The sequence below is a fragment of the Rhipicephalus microplus genome, chromosome X, assembly GCF_043290135.1.
Source record: "Rhipicephalus microplus isolate Deutch F79 chromosome X, USDA_Rmic, whole genome shotgun sequence".
Taxonomy (NCBI): Eukaryota; Metazoa; Arthropoda; class Arachnida; order Ixodida; family Ixodidae; genus Rhipicephalus; species Rhipicephalus microplus.
This window is the reverse complement of record NC_134710.1, coordinates 89,534,812-89,562,033: the sequence shown is the minus strand read 5'-3', so window position 1 is coordinate 89,562,033 and position 27,222 is coordinate 89,534,812. Positions and strand designations below refer to the sequence as shown.

The 27,222-nt window shown below is 47.5% G+C and overlaps 2 protein-coding genes across 3 annotated transcripts in view; both read left to right on the top strand.

The window, feature by feature from the left end:
- Positions 1 to 21,699, top strand: part of LOC142775649 (DNA replication complex GINS protein PSF3-like) — a 38,612-nt gene extending 16,913 nt beyond the window's left edge. For both annotated transcript variants that reach the window (XM_075877261.1, XM_075877262.1), the window contains exon 2: positions 13,423 to 21,699. In XM_075877261.1, the coding sequence (XP_075733376.1) occupies positions 13,450 to 13,659 (210 nt within the window). In that variant the 5' untranslated portion in view covers positions 13,423 to 13,449 and the 3' untranslated portion in view covers positions 13,660 to 21,699. The remainder of the gene's footprint in view (positions 1 to 13,422) is intronic.
- The window catches only part of LOC119176739 (cytoplasmic dynein 2 intermediate chain 2), a 176,305-nt gene that overhangs the window by 77,408 nt on the left and 71,675 nt on the right, over positions 1 to 27,222 (top strand). The gene's annotated exons all lie outside the window — the stretch shown is intronic.

Sequence of the window (27,222 nt, the reverse complement as noted above, 5' to 3'; positions counted from 1 at the left end):
ACGTTACTTGGGGAACCCTGTATAGAAACGCTAACATGGAGAAGGAAGCAACAAAAGGGAGAAGGCAGGGAGGTTAACCAGAAAGACATCCGTGATACATAATATATAGGCGAGGTAACAAGCATTTTGCTCGAAAGACTGGCAAAAAATTGGGCATCAGGAGAAAAACAGAGCTTGCGCAACAACTTGGGAACGCAAGTTCCTGAAGACAAAGAATTAGTTAACAGCTCTGGGAGTTTTCTCTCGTGGTGTTCTTCTGTCCAATATTGAGCTATGTATAGCTCGAGAACAATAGAGGTTCAAATTGCTGCCATTTTCGAGTGCTTAGCGTACTTATACGACAGAACGCGTTCCGTGGCCTGCACGTCTTTTATGGCGGTCTTTTTCAATGTGAAATACAAAGTGTGCCGAACTTTCACGTTCAATGTCCTCAAACAAAGGTTTAATCGTTTGTGTGCATTTTTTTTTTACTCGTGCCCCATTTTGCTTCAGTGGCGCTTAGTCGGCGTGGAATAAAAACTCGTTTGTCGAGTGTGTGTGTGGAGGGGAGGGGGGTTCTGTCCGTTAAGGAATGGCGTCTGCCACATCGTTCATATACGCATCCCTCGTGTTCTTTTTCTTCTTTTTCTTTGATTGCAGCGTGGCGCATTCTGGTTGCACGCCCGCTCCTACATCGCCTAGTGCGTGTCGAGAAGAGCTTGCGAAGCTGCTGAGAAGACTGCGTGTGCGGGAGGGGGGGTTATCGCACAATGTACTGCTGCTGCTGCAGCAGCCCCGATCCCTGCATCTGAAAGAGGTGCGCGTGTGCCGATGCCGCCTTCCCGATGTAGGCCAGCCGCCAGGAAGAACCGGCTCGAGGTCGGCGCGCTGTCGCCCAAGGCGGTTCCAGGCGCGCCGGGGCGAAATCGAAAGCGCCGCGCTCGCTGGATGCTTTCTCCGCGCACTGCCTGCGGGAAGTGCGAGGCGACGGCTAGTGTGCCCCGCCAAAAGTGAACGCAGGCGCGGCGACGGAATCCGGCCGCTGTCGCACGTCGGCCTCAAATCCAGGCTCGTGATGAGGAGCGTTTCGCGGTTGCCTCTTTGTGGGATCTTCGCAAATAGACGTCAGACTCTGCCCAGGCGGCGCTGCGAAAACCACCGCCACCAGCGCCCCCATCGACGCGCCGGCCATAAATGGGTAGTGCAAAGCGAGCCGTCCGCAAGCGAACATGCGTATAGGCCCTCCTCTTTCGTTGGTCTTGAGGCGCGGTTTCCTAAAAATCAAGCATCTGGCAGGCTTTTTTTTTTTCAATCCAACTTCGCTTCAGAAAAGTAGAAAGCTCAACAAAACGAGCTGCGGGTACAATGCGAAATATGTTTGTTATTTCGGTGTACTGCAACTGGCACTTTAAATGCAAGCGAGCATCGCATGACATCGAGCTCGAGGCAAGCACTCCGACGTTCGTTCTGTAACGGATAAATGCGTTAAACTTGGGCGCACACGTGATGCCAAAGCGATGAAGTGCATACATGAGCAATCTATCTTACGATCGCTCCCTTTATCCAGCACGAATAAGCCTGGCAATTTTCGTCCTTGCATTTGCAGTATTTCTCCATCGATATCTCGCTTCCTGCACGTTTTATTATGCACGCTAGAATGTTCTGTTGACAGTTGTCTTCCGTTTTTATATACTGCAAATGGGGATACATGCGTGTCCACTTTCTCGGTGTACAGTGTCAATGTTTATGAAATGGAACACGAGAGCGCGTGGCCTGCGTGCTATGTGGGCTGCTGGCAGCGTGCTCAAGCGGGAGCGAGAGCAACCACAGCCTCTTTACGAGTCATCTCTCGGCGAGCAAAACAACCATTCATTGCTTATAAGTAACCAGTGGAAAGACCGCAATCCCTTCCCTGTTCAAGGCGATAACGCAAGAGGCCGATAATCGCTTTGAAAGGGGAGGGGTAGCAATATCCCTGCTGGTTCCATATGCTTGTTTTGCTCGCCAAGAGATGACGCGAAAAGAGGCTGTGGTCGCTTTCGCTCCCGCTTGAGCGCGCTGCCAGCAGCCGCCGGAGCGCGCCGTCCACGCGCTCCCGTGTTCCCTTTCATAAAAAAATTGACACTGTACAACGAAAGGCAAAACCGGCAATCGCGGAGACCAACGGCGAGAAAAAAAAAAACTGATTGTGGTCACGATCATTTTGCGATTTACCATGTTTGACGTACAGGCTGTTTCACACTTAGGGGAAATCTCGGAGCGCGTGGCGTCGTGATGCGGCCAGCGCTGCAACCACGCATCGTCAGCAGATCGCGCGTGCGCAGAAGATTCAGGAGTGTAGCTTTGAATCGCGTCGTCTGCTATGGCAGCTCTTGCTTGCCGCATTGCTAGCTATTGCGCGGATATCATTGTTAGTGCAGCAACTGGGTCGATAATCTGCATTAAACGTGGCGCGACGCCAACCTCTCAGCCTTTATTTTGTGAACTGCAGGGTGCTACAAGCAGAATTAGACAGCATACCTTGTTTGCTCTCGCGAAACGTCGTGGTGCTGTGTGCGCTCATGAATATTTCTTCATTGCGTGTGCACCGCAGTACACTTAGAGGAGGAAGACATGACGATTAGCACACAATGTGCGTTGTCTTGATTTGACTTTTAATAATAATAATAAAAACGCTCAACAGTAAGAGACTGCTGCGCTGGCTTAACACGATAAATTAAATGGGAACAAATTCAGGAATGTTTTAGGTGAGGACAAAGCCTGAGTGTGTCCCTTTACGACGACATTTCATTACCACAAGACTCGCTAGCTGGCTCCAAATTGTAGTTTAGTTTTTACAGCATAGTTCAGTAATATTAAGTCGCTCTTTTTCTGGCATACGGGGCATGGTAAACCTGGCAAACAACGCAGTGCTGCTGTTTTCAGACAAGAGAAAAAATGGAAAAACGTACGACAGACGAGCACCTGTTTAATTCAGCTCAATCTGGATCTTATGATGCCACGCCCCCATCGTCAATGAATAACCCCTGTATTCACAAACGCTCCTCGACTCGACTTTCACCCTTCACTTGACAGAGTTGAGCGCTGTGCCACCACACGGCTGAAAATGACGCTGCGCTACTGAAGAATCTCAGCAGACTATAGCTGATATGCAGTGACTTGCCGTACCCAGAGATGGCGCTCCCGTCGGCTTTCTCAACTGAAGGGGAAGCGTTGAGTGAAGGGAGGTTCTAGAATACGGGGGTAAGACATGCTGCGGCGGAACACACCGCTGACACCGTGCATTCTTTGCCGTCGAGAATGAGCGCTATCATCGCTACCGCTGCGGACATGAACTTGGAAGCGTCACGAGTGCATTTCGGGGCCGGCAGATAGTCCTTTCTGTTGCGCTCAAATATAGTCGAGAATAAGCGCGTTCAGGTAGTTGTTCTATCCTATAATTAAATCATTCCTCAATTCGTTCACATTTGTTTTTTTTTTTTTTTGGATTAAGCCCGCTCAGCTGCTCAGCTGTCACCACTGAATGTTTTGTTTTATTTAAAGTCAAATAGAGACCACGCACAGTGCGTGCTCATCATCGTGTCTTCCTCATTCGTGCTTACTGTGGCGCGCACACAATAAAGAAACATTTGTGGACGCACTGAGTGCCACTATGTTTAGATAGAGCAGGCAATGTATGCTGTCAAGTACTGTTTTTCTAGTGTCCCGTTATCACGAGTAAAGGCAGAGAAGTTGGCATTGTACAACGTTTAGTGCGTACAAGCCTTGCAAATCGGGCAAGTCGGTGCGGGAACACCTGAAAGAACTGCGCTGCAAGAGGGGACACGAAGAAAGAAAGCACGCGCTAGTTTGTCGTTCTCTCTTTCTTCGTATCTCATCGCGCGACGCAGAGTTTTCTGAAAATGATTAGTGTGGTGTATCGGCCCAGTTACCGCATTAACAATGATAGCCTGCCCCGCCGCGGTGGTCTAGTGGCTAAGGTACTCAGCTACTGACCCGCAGGTCGCGGGTTCGAATCCCGGCTGCGGCGGCTGCATTTCCGATGGAGGCGGAAATGGTGCAGGCCCGTGTGCTCAGATTTGGGTGCACGTTAAAGAACCCCAGGTGGTCTAAATTTCCGGAGCCCTCCACTACGGCGTCTCTCATAATCATATGGTGGTTTTGGGACGTTAAACCCCACATATCAATCATCAACAATGATATCCGTGCGCTGGCCGGCAATGCGGAACGTGCCTTGCCGTAGCAGACGACGCGGTTCAACTCGACACCCTTGAAGCGTCTGCGCACGCGTGAGCTGCTGCCGGCGCGCGATTGCAGCGCTGTGCCAGGCGCTCCGAGATTTCCCCTAAGTATGAAACAGCGTGTACGTGTTCGCGTTTCCTGGTTAAGCCCGGAACTTAGAGCCTTCAAAGGCCTCGGGTGCAATGCTGTGCAACTTGAGATTATCGGTGGTCGTGGCGTGTGCGATGTTTATCGCGCGCGTCACCTGTCTACAGCTGCATGGCGCGCGCCAGGCTCTATTAACCTTCATAATCTAAGTTACCATGGTTCTCTGTCAAAGCTACTCAAAACAGTAACAGCTAAGAGACCTACATTATCACACTTTCTCGTGCGAACGGCTCTGGAGAACGCGAGTGATTCGCTTACTTATACGCGTTCGCAACGGCCCGTATCCAGCGCTCTCGCCGTTTTGCTTCGCGAAAGTTGCGGAAATCAATAAAACAACGCAACAGTATATAGCGTCCACTGTGGTCTTTTTTCGTAGAGCGTGGAATCTGCTGTTGTTATCGACGTCGTTCTGGCGAGTGAACTAGCAAGCACTTCACTTGCGGAGAGAAATTCTTTGCTCATTTTCCAAGTGTTCAATATGAAAGACCTAATATTTAGCTCAATCGTTGTTTCGTATGCTGTAGTTGCGCCTCGTTGCGTATCAAACTATGTAAGGGAGTCGGGCTTTGCACTACCCAAAACTGCGGGGACAGGTGGCGCTGCGTGTCCGCAAAACTCCAGAGTGTGATGTCTATTTGAGCCGGATCGATATACGTAGAGTCAGGGAAGGCTAACCTGCGCGTGGAATGCGAGTGAGAAGGTTAGCTTTCGCCGAGAAGTCACTTACTGATAGGTATGGCTGAGATCGCCAGTAGTCGAAATAATTTCAGGTCGGTTTTATTCTTGTAGTTCCTTTTGCTTCATTATGGGCTATAATTACCCCCCTCCCTCATTCATATCCTGAAGATACAGTCGAAGCTAAGAGTATTGTAATGTTGATTCAGAAATAACTGTGAGATATTTATATAGAATATGAAGTAAGGTACCCGTAGGAGTTTATGGAAGCGTTTTAGTTTTACATTTTGCCTACAAATTTCGAGAAAATTGACGCCGATTTCACGTAGGCGGGCCATTGTTTCGACACAGGTGAAAAAAAAATACAATTTCGTGGTTCCAAGGGAACCGCGAAATAACACTGACATTTATGATACAGCGAAATTGTGGTGGGAAACACACATCGTTGCAGCTTCATCTTTATGTAAACGAAAACAGCTCTTACGGGCCTTGTGAAAGAGTTCTTTTACATGTCATTTTTTTTACATTTTAGATATATGCTCTGTTCATGTAATTCGAGGTCCCGTTTCCGGCATATGAAGAGGATATTATAAAAAGTCCTTTTTTTTTTCTTTTTCACGTTCGCTGCGTGTATTGGCAACAAGAACCGACTTGCAAAGCGATTCTTCCCTTGAGCAGCCTTTTCACCTCGGGTATGTTTGGCTTGGCTGACGTCTGGGTGGAATTTTCATGAACGCTTGTCCATGTACAAATCATCCTTCTGCCATAGTACAAATAAAGAAAAAAGCTTTTACTCGCCTGTCTGTTGTACATTGCCGTTTTATTAGAATCGTGTTGCTTGAAATGTCGGGAAATGGGCAAAAGATTTAGCATTTCCTGTCTGGCGCGGTGGCGTAGTGGTAATGGTGCTCGATCGGCTGCTAGCCCCAAGGTCGCGGGTTCGATGGAGGTGAAACGGTGAAGGCCCGTATACTGTGCGATGCAAGTGCACGCTAAGCAACACCAAGATGGTCGAAATTTCCGGAGCCCTCCACTACAGAGTCTCTCATAGCCATATGGTGGTTTTGGGGATGTTTATTACTCGGCATTTTCTGCGCTGCTCTGTACTTCGCTATACGCAGTCTTCGGCAGGTATATCCACGATTCGTGTCTATGCAAGGCAGTGCAGGAACGGAGCTAGTCATTGGCTGATTTCTCTGAGCGTTTAATATGACGCCGCATTGTTTATGGTAGCGAGGTACAAGCGGATGGACGTCAAATGAATTAATTTGTCAACTTAAGCACGCCTGGCGTGTCTGGAGTCGTCAGGTGTTCATTGTTCGCAGTCGTGCACTCCTGCGGTCAGATGTCTGCCGTCTCTGCGCGCAAAGCGCGGAATTTCCGCTCGCATAATTGCGCCGGTCACCTGATTAGCCAGCCCTGAAGGACAAAAGAGCAGCCTGAATTTTGTCGCGCTTTCTGCTGACGACATCGCGTACTTAATTCTTACAACTTCGACTTAATTACTATGACATTAGTGAACCTTTGGCGCATTAAAGCGAACTCATATTGTTCGTAAACGCACGTGTGTGGGGGGGGGGGGGAGGGGGGAGAGCATCTGTCTCATTTTTTTTTTTTCATTGGGTATTTACAGTGGGTGACTTCACTCTGTACTTGCGAGTCTGGATTGAAATCGCACTGCTCTCAGGCGTTATCTCTATACAGGAAACGAAGCCTACATGCCCTTCCAAGTGTAGACGATTGGCTACAACGTCCAGCGTAACTCAGGCAGCCACGTCAACAACTTTGTATGCAAGCCGACGGTTAAGTAATCAGGCATTGGCCAGAGCCCAAGTCGTATTTAACCCTTTCAGACGTCACCTACAAAGAACTGCCTGTAAGTGTGCCAAATCGCTACAACGTTGCTTCAAGGCACTCAATATTTTATTGCGACATGAATAATGGGACATTTGCTGAATTTATGCGTGTTACAGTAAGTCGTTGTAATTAAGTTGTAATTAAACACCTCTTTATCCTGAAGTCACTTATGCCTATCTTTGGCATAAACAGTATCAAATTCCAGGCTGTGAATGTAGTGCAAACTAATTCTTGGTTATGTCAATCTTAAGCCAACAAATATTCTGCTTTTCACATTGCTTGCAGGAAGCAGCTCGTCGCACTAGTCCAATGTGGTGTATACCTTCAGAAGAGTGATCATATGTATTATCAGTGCACGACAAAATGAAGTTAAATGAAGACAAATTATAACAAATTTGTCTTCATTATGCAGGAGGTTCAATTAATCCAAAGTACGATTCGCCTAAAGCCTCTACTGATGCAAACAACCAAAATGAGTGGTGTACACAATTGTGTACATAGCGTCTCAAAGGTTAAGCACAGCTGACGGCGTTTATTGCGACAAGCGTGTGCTTCCCTTGCTTCATTTCTTCGAAATTGTTGAGAGCGGTGAAATTAAGTCGCCCGTAGCCTACAATGACGTATTTTTGTTTCATTATTTCCCCCTCTTTCATTTTTTCGTGTCTATTGAAGAGCCACGCGAAAATAAAAGAAGCATCTGCTAAGAAGTACTTTCATTGGCTACTTGTGAGCATGTTCTGCTAACAAGCTAAGTACAATTTGTGCTATGAAGCAAACATTTAACGTTGTAAATGTGGGATTGGTTTAAGTAATCGCAGTTTTAAGTCTCTTGAAACGTTGGCGTATATACGAACATATTGCCGACGGTTTTCATTCGCCCACTGTGTTCATCTCTGTCCGTCTGTATGTTTGGTTCAAGTTACGCGATACACTTAGTCCTACTATATCGTTTAAGGTATACGGGACAGATGGCCACAACAGCCAGCCAGCTGGTGCATGCTCTCATAATCTAAAGGTAAATGAAAGTAATAACAAATCCGGCTGTCATCTTGCAGATCGCTGCAGCCGGCGTGAACGCACAACTCACATCAGGTGACAGGCCTTAAGCATGCAAAAACAAAAGTAGAAGGGGCATATTAGCGGTAGTGCACCACATTACAAAATTAGGGTCGGTTGTGTGTATTCGGATATATATATATATATATATATATATATATGTGTGTGTGTAAGGGAAACAAGTGTATACTTGACGGCTCGCTTTTTCGTGTTAAGACACAATTTTAATGAGATATAAGAGACAATAATGCCAAAGAAAGTATAGGGGAAGTTATTAGGCCAATTTTAATGGAAATGTGAAGAAAGGATAACTTGCCGTGGATATATATATATATATATATATATATATATATATATATATATATATATATATATATATATATATATATATATATATATATATATAGTTTCAACTTTATATATATATAGTTTCAACTTTACTGATAAAAAATTAGTTTCGGTTTGACTAATGCTGGAGTTATGTGTCTGGGATTACAGCGTATAGATCTATAGATTTTGGTTTCGCGTGCTTGTCAAATAAATCACTTGGACGTGAGGACCTTCATGTGTGTGTGTTTTCCTTCCTTGTCCTTGTTCACTTTTTGTTGCGCTGCACATGCTTCATTTAACGGAAATCTACCAAATATATAGCCCGTACGCGGATTCTGATGAGGGTTTGTAAGATTTGCGTTCGCCTAGCGACACTGCGACTGTTTTGGACAGCCATATTGTGATGAATCAGTGAATACATGTGTTCTTAGTACAGGGTTTGTGCGCCTTGCCGTTATGACATGTTATGTGACGTTTTAGCAACTGCTGTGGCAACCATTGAGCGTACATGACTTTGTCGGATGCAACCAGGCGAAGCAACGTCGACGTACGTTATCGGTGTGTATATGCACTTCCGCTGATTGATTTTGAGACAATACATTTGATCCCCATGGCCGTTAATTAAAGTTAATTTGTCTCTTACTTGACGTCTATTTACTGCACGTGCCTTCGGAATTTCGGGTAATGCATTGGAACTTTTGGCCTCCCACCGTTTTACGAATTGTGTCTGTAGTATATAATCGCTGTTCAGTCGCCCACCGTATCTTTGTAGGTTGCTGCAATGACATCAGAGGGGCGTTTGTTTCGAGGACAGTTATTCGGACAAGTTCCCCAAGCAATCGACCACAGCAGCTGCGAAGTCCCTCAAAAATAAGCACGAAAAAAAAAAGAGTAAGAAAAGAAACGCCTTCTGATCTGAGAACTGGTTGTCTTTAAGTCTATCAGAACGTTTCGTGTCGATCTCGTTGACTGTACTTAACTTCGACGGGATATCTGGCATTGAAGAAGAGCTGCCACATACTGAATCGCAACCTTTTTCAGATCCTGCTTTCCACATGTGGACGTTAATAGCGCATGACCGAACAAGCAAGGTATCGCATAAACGGACTGTTTTGCAGTCATTTGATGCGTCGAGGTGCTCTATGTCACGCCGCTGCTTCCGTTTGCGTCGGCATTCCTCTGACGTCTGTGGGTATAGCGATCGCGAAACCGTGTCACGGTGTAAGCGTTCGCCGTCGCTCGCGGTGGGCTGTTCGGCCCTGTACTTCGCCTATAAGATTTGACGTCAAAGCAGCTGGCGCGGATCCAGCTTCCTGTTTTTCTACATTGCTGTATTTTCTCGAACATTCGCATCAAGGTAGTCGCATTGCATTCGGTTGACCGTTTGGGATACGAGGGCACGCTTTTATAGATACCCGAAGGCATTCGTTTTCTGGACATTGTAGGTTTCCCTTTGAGAGACTATTGCGCAACTTGGACGTGTTGCAGTACGCGCTAGGTGTGCCAATTTATGTATTTTAGTGAATCTAGCGAGGAGCACGCGGCCGGGTATAACCGCCACGTAAGCGCAGCGAAAAGTCGTGCGTTTCTCCTCTTGAAAGTGCGCCGCTCGCTGCCGCTGCTAAAGAACTTTGTGACATCTTGGAGCAGTCCGGTCTTTGCGTTCTGTCTTCTCTTTAACTCGCGACGGCACGCAAGGCCTTCATATCACTACGTACGCAGCGCCGCCGCGACTGCGCTCGCCCAATTGCCTAATAAATTATTACATAATTGTCGTATTCGCGTCATTTTTAATGCACATTCCTACGCACTTACCCCTTTTTTCTCTTTATTCATCACTGCATTTCATCTCCTGTGTACTGGCCACTGACAACTTCAAGGTTAGACAGTTACAATGAGGTCAGCATCCACTCCCTTTTACCTGTTATTTCCTGTCTGCACCAATAAATGAACACTTTCGTAGCTTTCTTACCCCTCACTGTCTCTATTCTTCATTCTGTTTGTTTCTCTCACCTTCCCACTGCTCTTTGATGGTCTTCAGGTGCTTGGCAGTTAAGTACACATGTTCTTTTTTTTTTTGTCACCAACCTTGTAAATATCACTATTTCCATGCCACAGCATAACGACATGTCCTCCTGCGACTCCCCCGAAGCGCTGTGCTCGGAGGCACCTTTGCAGTGGTTGTACCAGTTGTCACGTTATCATAGAGGGCGGTGGTGAGATTTCGGCTGGACGGAGCCTACGCGCCGCGACGTCGCTACAAGCGCCCCAGTACGTCGACGGCGCCTGCCGCTATTCACAAACATCGAATAGGTCTACATGGACCGTTTATCCTGCAGCGCACGGTGCTTTTGTCGCAGCACGACGTGACATGTGGGGTTTAACGTCCCAAAACCACCATATGATTATGAGAGACGCCGTACTGGAGGGCTCCGGGAATTTCGGCCACCTGGGGTTCTTTGACGTGCGCCCAAATCTGAGCACACGGGCGTATACAGCATTTTCGCCTCCATCGAAAATGCAGCCGCCGCAGCCGGAATTCGATCCCGCGACCTGCGGGTCAGCAGCCTATAGTACCTCAGCCACTAGACCACCGCGGCGGGCAATGTCACAGCACGGATGGCACATGTTCGTAAGCTCCCAAAGAAAAAAAAAGCGAAAGTGTTAGCTACAGCTATGCAAAGCGTGAGTGCGTATTGTGCTGAAGAGGCGCGACGCGCATCCCGATTTAATGGCGAAACGTACGTGCTTGCCACAGTGATTGTTATCTGCTTTTGGTGATGACGACTGGTGCCTCAAGGCCACCGAAACCGTCGCTGCGTGACGTTTCAACTGACTTGACTGCTGCAATTTGATCGTGCATGGCAATTTAATTATCCTGTTACTGTACGGTTGGGGTTGCCATATTAAACCTGTTGAGCAATTCACTCAGGACGCGCGTCTTTTGCACAAACACAATTTTTTTTACATTAACTTTTTTTCGTCGTACCTCACTTCGGGAAAACCGAGCGCTATAATCTGCAGAAGTTCGTGCCAGAAGCTTTTCCGTAGAAGCTTTAAGTGCGACCACTTTAGTTTGAAACTAAATCGAAATTGCAAGAGTATCCGCTTTTCTGAGCGAACGATAGTTGGGCGTCGCAGTAGCCGAGGTCATCCTACGAACCTGGTTGAGTGATTCTTAAGAAAGAGAAAGGAAGAGAAAAGTGAGCCCCGTTATTGTCTGCTTCAGTGAGCGACACCGCCACAGGGCTCACAAGATTGATTGATTGATATGTGGGGTTTAACGTCCCAAAACCACCATATGATTATGAGAGACGCCGTATAGTGGAGGGCTCCGGAAATTTTGGCCACCTGGGGTTCTTTAACGTGCACCCAAATCTGAGCACACGGGCCTACAACATTTCCGCCTCCAGGGCTCACAAGGGATGGGGGTGAGGAGGGATATAAAAGTTAGGAGTAAAGGTGTAGAAAAGAGGAAGAAGAAGCAACAACAAACTGAGGGGATAGGAGAGACAGGAAAGATGGAAGCACGGTCACTGGAGTCTGAGGACGGGGTACACTTGCGAGAGATGTTGTCGGCGTCTGTAGATGGTTGTATACAATTGCAACTATCAGCATAGAGGACTTTCCGCGCAGCTGGTTTGTTTACTCAAAGCTAGATGGCGCCACAATCGCACCGTGGCCGCCTCCTCCCACAGCTCGGTATGTCTATATCCGCGTCGATTCGTGTGCTCGGCGTTGCCGTGAGTAAAATCGAGCTCGTGGCAGCAGCGGAAATATCAATATGGCGGAACCTGTGCATGCAGTGTCTTTCCGCCTCGAACTTTTCACGTCGTCGTCCTGCGCTGTGTGGCCCGTAATTTCGCGAGCTACGAATTTAGTTGCTTTATATGTACGTCCTGAAGCTTCGAGAGTGATGTATTCTTTGGTATTCTGCAGCTTTCTCAACATTCATTCTTGAATTCTTCGAGACAAGGCTTAGCAGGCATGGCTGAATAAACACATCTAATCTCAATAATAAAAACGGAACCTACCTGGTGCTTTGTCCCCAGCGTGATATTACGGGAAGCGACATAGCCGATATCGCCATTTAATTATTGCTTTGAAGACAGAGGGCGAGTCGCAAGCGCGAGTTCGAATGGAAGCGGGTGGTCACGTCTGCATGGGTGCTGCCATGTTGGCTTCTAATTTGTGTTGTATGGTATGGCCGCTGGTCCAATGCGTTGGCTGGGACAACTGGCTGGGGGAAGGCCAATTACGATCACGTGATCAAGCATGGCAGCGCCCGTGCGCCACTGTGGAAAAGCGGCTGTGGGAGTGCTCTTGTTGACATTTTGATTAAATTGTCTCGAATATTCCGAATCGGGAGGACTCTTGATTGAAACGACGTGGCAATGTGAGCGCGCGAGGTGGACTGACGTCGCCGTGATTCTTTTGGCTCCTTGTTTTTTTCTTCTTTTTTTCTGTCTTGGTGCGAACGTGTCTGTGGAGGATAAACAGCCTTGGCGTATAGCTTTTTTGGGAGCAACTTCTAGGAGCATAGCTAGCTGCCAACGCTTTTCTTCTTGCCGCTGCTCTGTTAGGGGTTATTTTAAATGCGGAGTATTTCTTCATCGCACGTACAATGTCACGCTTCGTGCGTCGGCGTTATCCACATCCCCACTGCGCATGCTCGCATATCGTGCCGCGGGCTTGCGATTCGCGCCGACTGTCCCTCCACCTCTTTCGCCTCGCAAGGCGGACGCAGGCAGCGTCCGCCTTGCGACGCAAAAACTGACTGCTCGAGCTGCACAACCGTTCACTGGCCACACGTTATGTGTGTTCACTGGATCGCAAATCAGCGTCCCACCACTCGTTTAAGGCAAAGCTTCTCCTTCATTCAAGAAATAAGGATAATAAAGACGAAATAACAAGTAAGCATTCCCGAATCATATTCAATTACGCAACATTCATGCGATACCGGCCCCACCACTCTGCGGTGCATTTACTCGAGTTACCCCCGTATAGGAAGATGCGAGCGACATTTTTTCCTCCTCTCTCCAGGTGCAGGCCGCACACTATATACCACATAGCTACAGTGTGGTCAGGTGGTTATGAGCATTTGATCAGTGAGCATATAATCTCTTGTCTATGCAGGCGTTCAAGAACCGATTCCGGCACATCATGGACTGCTCCCAGGGTACCCTCAAAGAAGATGCGCTGGACGTGACGGTGCGGCTGGACATGTCCGAACGTGAGCTATTCTCGCTGGGCCGCGAGGCGCTGGATGACCTCCAGCGCTGGATGCGTCGCGATTCGCACAAGATCGCCACGGCTTCCATGGTGACCAACCATCGGAAGCGCAAGAGAGCCGCCTTGACGGAGTCCAGCTGAGTGACGCCTGCAGCTGCCACTCTGGCCGTCTGATGCGAGCACTGGCTGCACACGTCGCGCAAGAACGGAAGCAGTTATGTCTGCCGTGCCGCATCGTCGTAATGCCTCTGTGCAGCTGCCAAAAACAGAAGGGACGTTGAGTGCATGTGTGTCTGCCGTGAGCAGCTCTGCCTCCTAGCATGCTAGGAGGCAGAGGTGCACGCACTAGGAGGCAGCAGCTCTGCCTCCTAGCGTTCCAAGTGCGTGCACCGTTTGGCGCGAAATGTAGGGAGGAGACCTTCTACGAAACAATGCACTAGCGCTTTCATTGTCGCGAAAATTTTCGTAAAAGGTGTAATGTAATTTTGACTGTGGTAAAAACATCACTGCCTACCCGTAATGCTAGATTTCTTCTCTCTTAAACATTGCGTTTTAATGAATTCACTTGTCGATCTCCGTGCGACGGATTTTGGCGCGAAATGTTTCCTGCTGCCGTTCGTTGCGCTTTTGTCGAAACAATGTTGATTTAGGTTTTTTAGACGTATGCGTTCTTTACAGACCCTTTACAGTATGCGCTATTATCGCCATGAAATATATATGTAATAAGCCACGAAACCTCTGCACATAACTCACCCCATCCTTCTTTTTTTTTTCCCCTCAAAAACTTGTTGCGTTTGTGGTATTGGCTAATTACGTGGGCTTTCCAAATTCCAAAACGTCACGGAAATCGGTGTGCCGATCACTCTCCCTCTGTCTCTTACGCACAGTTGCATACGAAAAGCCTTTGCACTAATTTCAATATGTCAGAGCTTTCCTAATTCATTTTTGTATGAAGTGCATGCTACAGACGTTATATACACTTTTTTTTTACCTGTCCAGCGCGCACTCCGCCAGTGGGCACCGTGGTTGCTGCTATTAGCCAATATATTCAAGATAAAAAATTCTCGAAGCCTACTAATTGTAGAAGTGATAGCCTTGAAATTTCTTATCACTGGAGGACTAGAAAATCTGAAGACGGATATTGCGGTGCGGAAGCAGGAGAAGGTGACGCCAGAGCAACGAGAGCAGCAGCGTTAGGGGCAGGGCAGAATACGCGCGTGCTTGCTTGAACGCAAGATCGTGTAGGGTTGCAGCCTTGCCGAATCACAACCCACGTCCCCTTGTTTGCGAATAATGAGTCGCCGATGTAGTGCCATGTCATTCTTCTCTCTCGGTCTCTTTCTCGGTGCCCTCGTATTGGTCAAACCAGAGGGAACGTGAACTTCTTCTCTCTCGGTCTCTTTCTCGGTGCCCTCGTATTGGTCAAACCAGAGGGAACGTGAACTCGCGGGAACGCGCGGCTTCCTCTTCCTCTCTTTTATTTTACATGTCGCCTCGAACGTATAGGGAGGACGCTAGCGCTTGCGCCGAGTAGCATCCCACTAGTGCGAACGGGGTGCCTTGGTATGGTCGCCAGTTTTGCAACCCGGGAACGGATAACTAATGTCGTAATCTAGCTGAAGGGAAAGTCGTTTTTCTGGCTTTGAGCGAGTTTAATACTCATTACTTTCCGCTACAACAACCAGGGCGCCAGCTTCAGCTAAAATGATTTAAAGACCGGAACGGCATTCGACCGCGCATGCAATGAGTTTCCCGACCGTGCTACCTGTGGAACTTTTTGTCTAGTGCAGTTAAAGGAACACTATGGCGCAAAACGATTTTCGCGTAATAGCAAAAAAAAATACAATTTCACAATCCAGAAAACACCACCTTTTCCGCGACATGACGCTTGGTAAGCAATTAAAGCGCGAAAGGAAAATTCGGGTAGAGACGCCACGTGGAGATTCCCTCACTGAATACCGTGACGTCATAAATAGTGAAGGCATATCCAGGAACCTACGTAAGTTTTAATCGATGAAATCGAAGTATGTTTTCATTTGTGAATGCCGTAGACCTGTAGCATACGAAGTTTCAGAAAATTTCATCGAGCCAGTGTCGAAAAAAAATACGAAAATTGCATTTTGAAGTTCTTGACGTCACGCTTGTAGATTTCTAGACGAAATTTAAAAAATAAAACTTCAACTTTGATTTTCTCCGCTAATAATGAACTTATGATTGTGAAACATATAGCATTGGAGTTTTAAGAGGTCAGTTTGTCAATCTAAACCAAGTCATTGTTTCTCTTTGGTGTCCCTTTAAAGTGCAAGTTTCTTGTTGCCACAAACTCAGCCGGAAGCTATCGAAACTGGTTACTGGCGCCAGCTAAACGATGGCTTGGGATTGTTTTTTTTTTTTTTAGTCGAGTGAATCAAAAATTCGCTGCGCGGCGTGCTCGTGCAGCACTGACGTATCAGTAGTGCTGCAATGAATTTTTTGTGTTCTGTGTCCTGCAATTATTTTTTTCGTAGCCTTATTTAGCTATATGTACGTTGTCTTACTGTGTTGTTTTAGTGGTATATTACAAGGCATAATCTTCTAATGCCTGGTGGTCAGTTATAGAGAAGAGTGGAATATTTTTCATACAGAAAAGATAATGGCCCCCAGTTAATCATCTTTAGGGCCGTGGATAACGTTTCACAGTATGCACGGTACTGATATCGAGCCCATCCAGTGAAGCACTGCGTACCATCGATACGGACACTGTGTCGCAGACGTGGTCTGTACGGTAATTCCGTGCAATAACCAGGTGGTAGGGCACCTCACGCTCGATTCTACGAGGTGCGGTGCTTTTGATGCGTGCGGCACTTAACCGCCGCTTCCGACCTATTTCCTCGTCTTAAGCGGTGACGCTTGCCAAGAGCCAGGCGGCCGCATTTCCTGCAGCTTCACTTATTCGCCTAAACGGTCCGGAACTGATGGCTTGTTATGGTCTGCCAGCAGCGTTTTGTCACACCACTCTCTCATTTTCCGAGTGAATTGATGGCGTACGCCTTGTGTCCCGTACGTAGGCGGCTGAAAAGGCGAAATCGCTGTGGGAGTCACGTTCTGCTCTATAAGACTAGTTCGATCCGGTGTCCGAGCCAGGAAAGCCTGGATTTAGAAACACGTGTCCTGCAACCAACTGTTTTTCCTGAATCGAAGAAAAAAGTGCGTAAGGAATTCAGTCGAATCTGTGGCAGATATTAGTAACCAAAGTCATCGGTGCTTCAATACGAGTCTATGGGCGTTGTCGTGGCTTGGTATTAGGTTCGTTTATCGTTCGCTATGAAGAGCGCTGTTTACCGCGTGCTTACAGGAGGTTTTCAGAAGCCTAGAATGTTAACAGTTAGGGATAAGAATTAATGGAGAGTACCTTAGTAACCTGCGCTTCGCCGATGACATTGTATTGCTGAGTAACTCAGGGGACGAATTGCAACTCATTATTATGGAGTTAGACAAGGAGAGCAGAAAGGTGGGTCTTAAAATTATTCTGCAGAAAACGAAAGTAATGTAAAACAACCTCGGACGGGAGCAGCACTTCGAGATAGGTAACAGTGCACTTCAAGTTGTAAAATACTATGTCTACTTAGGGCAGGTAATAACCGCTGAGCCGAACCACGAGATTGAAGTAACTAGAAGAAGAAGAACGGGGTGGAGCACATTTGGCAAGCACTCTCAAGTTATGACAGGTAGATTGCCACTATCCTTCAAGAGGAAGGTATATAACAGCTGTATCTTGCCGGTACTTAGCTACGGAGCTGAAACCTGGAGACTTACAAAGAGGGTTCAGCTTAAATTGAGGACGACGCAGCGAGTAATGGAAAGAAAAATGGTAGGTGTAACCTTAAAAAGACAAGAAGAGAGCAGAGTGGATTAGGAAACAAACGGGGGTTAAGGATATCATAGTTGAAATCAAGAAGAGAAAATGGACATGGGCAGGGCATGTAGCGTGTAGACAGGATAACCGCTGGTCATTAAGGGTGACTAACTGGATTCCCAGAGAAGGCAAGCGGGTTAGAGGGCGACAGAAGGTTAGGTGGGCAGATGAGATTAAGAAGTTTGCGGGTATGAATTGGCAGCAGCAAACACAGGACCGAGTTAACTGACGGGACATGGGAGAGGCCTTTGTCCTGCAGTGGACGTAGTCAGGTTGATGATGATGATGGTGACAGCAACGAGGAAGGGGAACGGGGGGGGGGGGGGGGGCTTAACGTCGGGTGATTATAAGTGCCGAGAAAACGGGTAGTTTCCAGTCAAACAGCCGTGCAACGAAAGGTTGATGGAGTCCTCCGTGACTTTATCGGATGGAACTGATCACGTGACTATTCGGTCCGCGGAGGAGCAGGATCTTTCTCTCGCGTGTGAATGCACCTTTAGGAACCGAAAAGCCCGGATTTTTTATTAGGTATTCACTGTAACTTAACAGTGATTAATCAGCCCTTCGCCGCTGCAGATATGACTTCTCGATAAGTATGGCAGGCATCTTTCTAAATTTCTGCTTTCTGCCCCATCACAATGCGGTTGCTCATGCCGGCAACTGAACTTGTACAATAGGCCCGCGTATTGTGCGATGTCGGTGCAGGTTAAACGGTGCCAGATGTTCGAAATGTCCGGAGGCGTTCAGTGCCGCGTGCTTCAAAATTGTATTGCCATTTTGGCCTGTAAAGCCCTATCAGTATTGATTATTAGCATCGCTGATTGCGCTCGCTCATTCACACGAAGTCAGTCATTCTTATATGTTTAGAATAGTCGATTTCGTCATGCAGATAAACGTATGTGTCACTGGCTTTAGATGCGAAACTTGAATGTTTCGGCAAATTTTACGAAAGAACCCACCACGATGGTCTAGTGGTTATATGGTGCTCGACTTCTGACCCGCAGGTCCCGAGACCGAGTCCCAGCTTCGGCGGCCGTCCTGGAATGGAGGCAGTATGCTAGAGGACTGCGTACACTTTAATTTGAATGCACGTTGAAGAACACACGATGATAAATATTTTCGGAGCACTCCATTACGGCGTCCGTCATAACCGGTCCTTGGTTTTGGGACGTAAAATTCAAACTGTTCGTATTAAATTTTAAGAGACATCGTGGTATAAGTACACAGTCACGTGATGTTTTAGACAGAAATGACAAACTTTTATTATCCAATACGTCTATATATTTACATCAGCGGAGAAAAGTACTTGACTTCGAATGGACTCTGGCTTATTCGGCCCTCTTATACAGTTCTGGGGATGGAGCCTAATATGTTTTTTTTTATGCTGCAGTTGGCTATATCAGTGAACGTACAGGCAGAAAAAGAAACGAAGGCAGAAAATTTACGTGGTTGATGGTCAACTTAAGTGATAGCGGCCTGACGATGCATATGCTGCGGGGAGTACTTGCTGCTTATATAACTGTATTTGCTAATGGTACCAGACGTCTGCGCGCAGTAGTGATGCGCCGGCTTCAACGTTGACCTGCGTCACAAATTGCATTGAATTTTGCATGGAAACAGAAAAAAACTTATGAACGATGGTGGTCTCTCGTGCACTAAGGCCATTACTTCATATTCGCGCTGTGCGGACAAAGGCTACCATATTGGTGCCGCCTTCATTTAATAGGTAGCTTACACTTTTATTCGTTAGTTCCGAAAGCCTGTCCCTAGACTTAATAGAGCACGCTGTCAAAGATACGCATACAAATTTTGGTCGTTAAGAAAGTATAAGAGCTAGCGAGGAAACGGTCCACGAATTCAATGATCAAGGTCGGGTGGTTGGGGACGTCCAAGGTGTTTTGGGCGCTGGAGGCAAAAGCGGCTTAAATGCAGACGTGGGCAAGGCCACAGCAAGTGTGTCGCGGCCACATTGGGGTTCACAAAATGGGCACCACGCACCACAAGGGGTGGTGGCACAGTCCTGCATACGAAGATATCACTGTCAGGAAATGCTTGTTAAATCGGCTCTATAGAAATTACACACGGAGGAAGGGATGGCCAGGGGATGACGAACCGTCCAAAAGTTGCGCAGCTGCGTGCCATAACTTTGAACATTCTCTTTGAACGCGTCAGCTCCAACGGCTGGTTTAGAAGTATGCAGGGGCGGCACCCTGTTGTATACCTCGAAGCATGTATACGCTTTCGAAAGTCATCGTACTTAAGCTTGTTGATGAAGCCTTATTTCAAGAAACGGCGCAGAAACGCGAGACAAGACAGACTGGACTTGGCGCTTGCTTTCAGTACGTTCACAATGGAATAGTTCATTCATATTTGCAAGGTGAACTCATGAGTTCCTGTAATTCAGGAGATAATCAGTCTCCCTTTTTTTATCATGTTTTGTGTATTAGCAAGCCTGCCCGATTTCTAGCGAGTTTACTTTTGATATGTGTCTTATAAAGGGCTTCTTTTCTTGCCCCGCCGCGGTGGTCCAGTGGCGTAGGTACTCGGCTGCGGTGGCTGCATTTTCGATGGAGGCGAAAAGTCTGTAGGCCCGTGTGCTCATATTTGGGTGCACGTTGAAGAACTCCTGGTGGTCAAAATTTCCGGAGCCCTCCATGCACTGCGGTGTCTCTCATCATCATACAGTGGTTTTGTGACGGTAAACCCCAGATATCAATCAATCAATCAATCAATCAATCAATCGGGCTTCTTTTGTTAAATTTTTCATGAAGCTCTAACAAAGGCGCACTTTCGAAATTAAAAAAGAAAACTGCGATGCAGTTGACAAACCAGTGAAAGCTAATGAAACGGCTGTCCCATTTTACTACTCCCTCTGCATACCCCCTAAACGTGTTTCTGCTCGTGCTACTGGTCCAGTTTTGTGCGTAGCAAACTCAGCATGCGCATTAACGCGTGGACGTATACCGTCTGCCACAAGAAAAAAAAAATAATCGTTTGCACTGCCACCTCAAGCTGGAATTTCGTGAAAGTTTGTCGCTCTCGCAAAGCTATGGAGATATAATGGAATGAAGCTGCTTGTCACCTCCATCTTAGCACTTAAATGACAAACACAGGCAACATACTATAATAACAAGAATAATAATTGATTAGGTTGAATGTCCCAAAACCACTATATGATTATAAGAGACGCCGTTGGGAAGGACTCCTGGAAATTTCGACCGCCTGGGGTTGTTTAACGTGCTCCTGAATCTATGTATACGGGCCTCGAACATTTTCACCTACATCGAAAACGCCATATAATGAACCCTGATATAACGAAATATTGGTTATAACAAAGTAAACGAAAAATGGTCTTGCAATCGATATAATATTAGAAGTATACCTTTATAATGAATTTTTGGACATAATGAACTTATTTTTGTGTAAGATGTAACTTTGTTATAATGAGGTATGAGTGTATTTTACAGCAAATTCAAGCTCACCCCGGTCACCACCTCTTGCCTCGCTGGGGAGCACTGCACCGCCGCAGCCGGGATTCGATCCAGTAACCCGCGGTTACGTGTTGACTGTGTGCGTTTGAGCTTCAATTTCAATATTTTAGAGCGCGATCAATAACTACATGTAATAGTTTTGTTGATATTAGCATGATTTCGTCTCTGAGTGACATTCATATTTCTTGATAACCGATAACGTGCAAATGTATCGCCTTTCCTGCTGTGTTGAGGTACAGTAGTCACGTATTGAAATGCGCCATAATTTTTTAGAGGCAAAGCACCTTACGATATCGGCGTGTCGGTGCATCGTCTTCTGTTGTCAGGGTCCATTTGCTTGACGCTCTTAGGAGATGGCACCACCTCCTCAGCGTTCGCCATGTGATGAGAGAGAGAGAGAGAGAGAAATACTGTCTTTCCATAATATTCACTCATTCGCAGCGTGCGCGTTAACCAAAACCGGACTGCATCCTTCCACCCTTTTAAGATTTCACGTCAGTAAAGCTGTAGAGGGGGAGGAGATGCCCCCCCCCCCTGTTTTTACAGCGCTGCTATTGGCATACTGCTCGCGATAACCCTGTCATTTCAATCCAAATATTGCCGCAAAACGTAATGTTGGCCCTGATGTAAGCATTCGAGTCGTGATTACTTGGATATGACACGACGTGTAGCTGCTGCAAACGAATGTACGTCTTTCAATTAGCCCTAATTTTTCGCATTTCAATCCGTGAGTACTGTACAAAGTAGTAGTTATCACCTGCATAATGCTTGTAATAAAACCTATACACCACAGCATGCATTGGTTTCATTCGTTGCTGACAGTTGTAACACCGTCAGCAGCCTTGTTAGCCGTAGTTACGTAAGTCACCATTTAACCAGCATTTATCACGCATTGATGCGTCGTCTTACAACACTTGTTTCAGTCATGCCAAGGTGAAGTCAACATACCCCGCGAATTATTCCGCTTTTTGTCACAGCAACCAGGCCCGCCTTGCAGCTAACGGAGGTATAGTGTCACATTCACATGCGCTCGCTGCTTCTGCGCTGAAAAGAGACCTCGACATATACTCAGTGACTTAGAGCGTGGGTCGATGGGTCGCAGGTGGACCGTCCGGTGGCCCTGTACAAATATGGCTAAAACAAGAATGCGTATGAAGATAGCTGTTTTGTATATCCCTAAATGAAATGCCAAATTCGAATGTATGGTATACCATACATCCGAATTTGGCATTTCATTTAGGCTTTTCTTGCGATGTAAATCCAGCAATTAGCGAAGCGCAGCCTTTAACTTTTACGTGGATCATTCAGAACAGCAGCCTTCGAGAAATACGCCGTTGTCTGCTCGATGCACGTAGGCTGCACTTTCTCCGATCTGTTGGAAGGATGCGGAGCCGTGGTATGTGCGTATATACGCGAAGCAGTTGGCACTGACCCCGCGCTTCTCGCAGGAAGTGTGGCGCTGGCACACTGGCTCTGCAAAGGCGGACGGGAGCGAGGACAGTGAAAGCTGGCCGCATTACGCAACGACTCCTTTTCTACGTCCTTGGGGTGCTTATCGCACGTCGCTATAAGCCCACATCTACCGCCTCTCACCGCTTGTCCTTGTAGGATGCAGGCCGGCGATTCCTCGCAGAAACCTGGAAAAGAAGAAAAGGAAAAAAAAAAAAGACCCTGAAACTTTTGGACACCGTTAATGGAAAATTGCAATACCACTTCCCACGTGCGTGTGTACATAGTGGCGGCGGAAAGCGGCTGACCTGGATGTAATACGGCAGGATGTTATGTATGCGCCAGCGAGACTGCCTGGTTACGCGTGATTCCGAGGGCGAACGTCGCTTCGCCTTCAGGAAAATTCCACACGCCGAAGGTGCAAGAGAGGCGAACGCTTCTATGCGTTTGACGGCGCGGCGCGGAAGGGGTGTTGAATTGTTCCATATACGTGTGCCACTCTCATAAAAGACTGGACGAAAATTTACAAAAAGACAGCACCGACTTTTTCTTTATGATCTTCGTCCGCCTGAAGTGCTGCTCGTTCCTGATTGGAAGAAGTTCAGGAAGAATGTGGGGCCGCTGCTGCTTCGTCCGTTGAGTGTGATTCGCAATCTCGCGAATTTATTCTGACGACCTTGCGTTACTCCCCGATCAAAACGCTGCCGCCGTGACCGAGAATCAAACTGGCGTTCTTGAGCGTAGCGGGATGGAATGCGTAATCCAGTCACGCTTCTATACAACAGTGTTCTCATTCGTGACCTGTGGCAAAAAGCAACGCAGAGAATCATGTATACGCTTCTTGGAATCATTTCTTAAAGGCGATAGTCTTTCTTGGGATACTTGAACGCAAAATTTTTGGTCTCTCTGTGTCAAATAAAATGATTCAGCCACCCGTCCCATGTTGAGCACTTGCGGAACGCCCAGCCATCTTGAACTGGTGGCTGCGTTTATACTTGTGAACATAGTCGATCAAAAAGCAAATATTACGCATATGTGAGGTGCAACACCAATACGTAAGTAATAGGTGGTGTGTTACTTTTTACTAAAAAAATACATACTCGATTCAAAGACCGTGGTCTTTCTTATGCTGCCCCGCCGCGGTGGTCTAGTGGCTAAGGTACTCGGCTGCTGACCCGCATGTCGCGGGATCAAATCCCGGCTGTGGCGGCTGCATTTCCGATGGAGGCGGAAATGTTGTAGGTCCGTGTACTCAGATTTGGGTGCACGTTAAAGAACCCCAGGTGGTCGGAATTTCCGGAGCCCTCCGCTACGGCGTCTCTCATAATCACGTGGTGGTTTTGGGACGTTAAATCCTACAAATCAATCAATCATCTTTCTTTTGCTGCGATGAAAATGCGACGCCTATCATGGAAGAAGGACGGCAGAAGACCGTATCGTTTTTCGACATTTGCAGCGAAGAATAAAGGTACGCAACCAATATTTCCTATTTTCTTTTCTAAAGCGCCGCTGTCACCGTTTCTGCAAGTTATTTTTCGTATAGCACCGTCAACTTGGCAGCCGCCCCATTTTTTTTTTTTTAAATTGTGGGACACTTCAAATTTGCCAGTCACCGTTGCTTTGCATCGATTTACAGCTTAGCTGTTTTCAAAAGCATCGCCCGTGCGTGCGCATGGGCTGATAACTTGCCAATCTCGGCCTTCCGCTTCAAACTGAATTCCGCTTTGGCGAATTAGTCCTTTCACACGGTCGACCCCGTACATGCACTTTTTATGTGTTATGCACAGGCAGATCATAAGAGTCATGGTATCAAATTATACGCCGCTTTTATAAGTTTCGTAACTGCTACAGTGAACTTCAGGTGGATATAAAGAAAGCACATTTTGAAACTTATCTGCTCCTCGTTCCACTTGATATGGCGACACAGGGTGTGTTTTCTTACTTGTGTAAATCTGGCTCCTGCGCACAAGTTGTTTTGATTGCTTATGTTCGAGTGCCGTCGGCTGTGTTTAGAGGCGATCGCTGTCTATTAACTTATGAAGAGGCTCAATAGCTTAGTACGCGTACAAGTACAACCATGCTGAAAAGTCGCACTACAAAACACGCCGTGAATAGCGAAGCGCCGAGGAAAAAATAGAAAAGAAAAAAAAACGAGGAGAGAGAAAGAAAAGAAGGGGGGGGGGGGGAAGGAGCAGTGAAGGCGTGTTTACGACATGCAGCTCACGCGTGGCCGCATCTTTACGCAGATGCATCGGCGATTGACTGCGTGAACACGCTGCATCCATAAATAAGCACGTAGAAGGTCATTCGGCTGGTTATACTGAGTGGCGTCTTGATGCATACCACCATTTGAAACCACAAGTTGAAACGACAGGCAGTATCTGCGAAAGTGTCCACACTTAGAGGAGAGACACGCTGGCTGTATGCATACGAGTATGTAGATAACGCCAAAAAGCGACTGTTCACATTACTTAACACTAGGCAGTATGTTTTTCGTTGTCAAAGTCAATCCGTGTCGAAAAGAAGCGTTGTAGTCGCTTTAGCACAACATGAACGGACGTTTGGATATTTTTTCTTCGCCTTGTTTTAGCGGACTAAGAGCCTCCAAATAGTTATAAGTGCCAGCCGTATTTGGATAATTGGATAATTGTTGCCTCAGAACAGGTGCTGCAGTCAGGTGCCTGACTTGCAGTTCGCATCAGAACAAACTGCAGCGAATCTCCTGCCTCTCTCTCTCTCTCTCTCTCTTAGGTTCGAAGCATCTCTTGCTCGGGCCTATGTCCCGCGGCTTGTTGTTAGTGGTTCATAAGGAAAAGGAAGAAGGCACCTAATTTCTGTCTGCCTACAGGCGACACGGCGCAGTGCCTTCCCGCGGCTTCGGCGTCTGCACTCACATTACGTACGCATTAATTTCCTCCTTCCCTCTCTCCAATAGCTGCTGCGTTGCTCTATCCCACTCTATCCACTTCTCTCATATACAACCTGCTTGCGCTCGCTCCCCCTCTCTCTCCTCTAGGCATCCCTCCCAGAAACGTGAACACCCGCATTGCACATGCGCGTCCATTCCTCTCTCTCTCCTTTCCTGCGCCCCCCCCCCCCCTATTTTGCCTCGCAACGCCGACGCAGAGAGCGTCTGATAACCTACGCTCGCTCCCTCCTCTCCTCTAGGCATGCCCCCTCCCCCGCGGCGTTTACACTGCTATTGCGCATGCGCGTCCCCTCACCTCACAACGCCGATGCAGGCTGCGTTTGCTATCAAGTTTCTTGATTTAAAAAGCTGAATGCTCGCGCTGCACAACCGTTCACTGGCCAACCTGTATAATAAGCACTGGATCTTGACCTCTGAGGTAGTGTCGGTTCCTATGCGTTATTGAAGACCGAAACTTCGCAACATGCGCGTTAACTAATGGCAGACTGCGTATCTCTGTGTCCAATCAGCGTCTTCTGTCTCTCATTATCCATTAGCCACAATTGCCATCTTCCAGTAGGAAACACACCAGTCCATCACTGCGTGCTTTGTGCCACTACAGGTTTCTCTCCTGCGCAATGCCGCGAGGAGCGTCAACGCCACCGCCAGTGTAAGCGTTAGCGTCCGCTGCTTCGCATCTACACATGGTTCCGTTTAGCGGGAGATGGTGTAACATTTTCCCTTCTCTATTTTTCTCCCATTAGGATGCGAAGCAGCTCTTTGACTAGCCTGTGTACCGCTGTCCCTCCGTCCACACCGCTTCCCTCACCGCAAGTGTTGGAGCGGTGCCAAGTAGCTCACGCCTTTCTAGCAGTGCGCGGTGACGTCTCTTTCCCTCGCCTGCCCCGTGTCAGCTCTCTCTCGCTTCACCCTCTCCACCACTCGCAACGCTCGAGTCCACTCCTCACGTGGGCATCATCTCACCCGCGCCACCTCTCTCCATATGTCGGCGAGAAGAAGCCGCGAGCCAGCGGGTGCGCGCGCGGCGCCGGCAATGCGGACAGCACGAGGCGCCGTCGCGGCATGCTTCCAGCTAGTGTGCGCGTACCTTTCCCGGCTGTCACCGGCGTTGCGAGGGTTAGCGAAGCCGATCGCGTTCGCGAATGGCGACGTCAACACTGACGAGGCGCGAGTCAGGGAAGCCGAACGCAAGCGTCGACAGTGGAAGACCAGCGACACCGACGAGGTGCGAGTGAAGAACACCGATCGCATTCGAGAATACAGATGGCGCGCGGGTAACACCGACGAGACGCGAGCCAAGAAAGCCGAGCGCAAGCGTCTTCGACGCGTCTCGCCTCCCGCGTCTTTTCGTTTCAAACAGACGTTTACTCGAGTAAACTCTACACCAAATTCAGCTTCAAACCATTCTTTCAGCACCCGCGTTGACGCCTGTTTCAACCGGGTCAACGCCGTGCGCACCGAAGCTGATTTGCATCCCATCAGGGTTCCCTTCGGGTAGATGTTCCATAGATTTTCTAGTTCCCTTTTCTAATCCCCCAGTGTAGGGTAACCAACCGGAAGTCTTTCTGGTTAAGTTTCCTGCCTTCCCCTTTTCAGTTTCGTTCCTTCCCACTCCTTCCAGAGCAGGTGTTTAGGCAGACTGTTTGTTTCTAAAAAAAGGGGGGGGATTCCAGAAACCACTTTTTAGCCAAAGCCTATCACGTACATACATAATTGACTACAGCTATACCGAGTGTTGACTTTAACGTCGAAGAATTTTTAAATATCACCGGTGGTATAACACAAGTCTGCCCGCTGATCTGGGTTACGTAATGAGGGGGATGTTATTTACACTGGAAATAGAATACTCACAATCGACTTATTACCTGAATTCAATTAGCCGTAACCTTTAACCATAGCTTACGAATAAACTAATGTTAGCTAAAAAAGTTCCGTTTTAG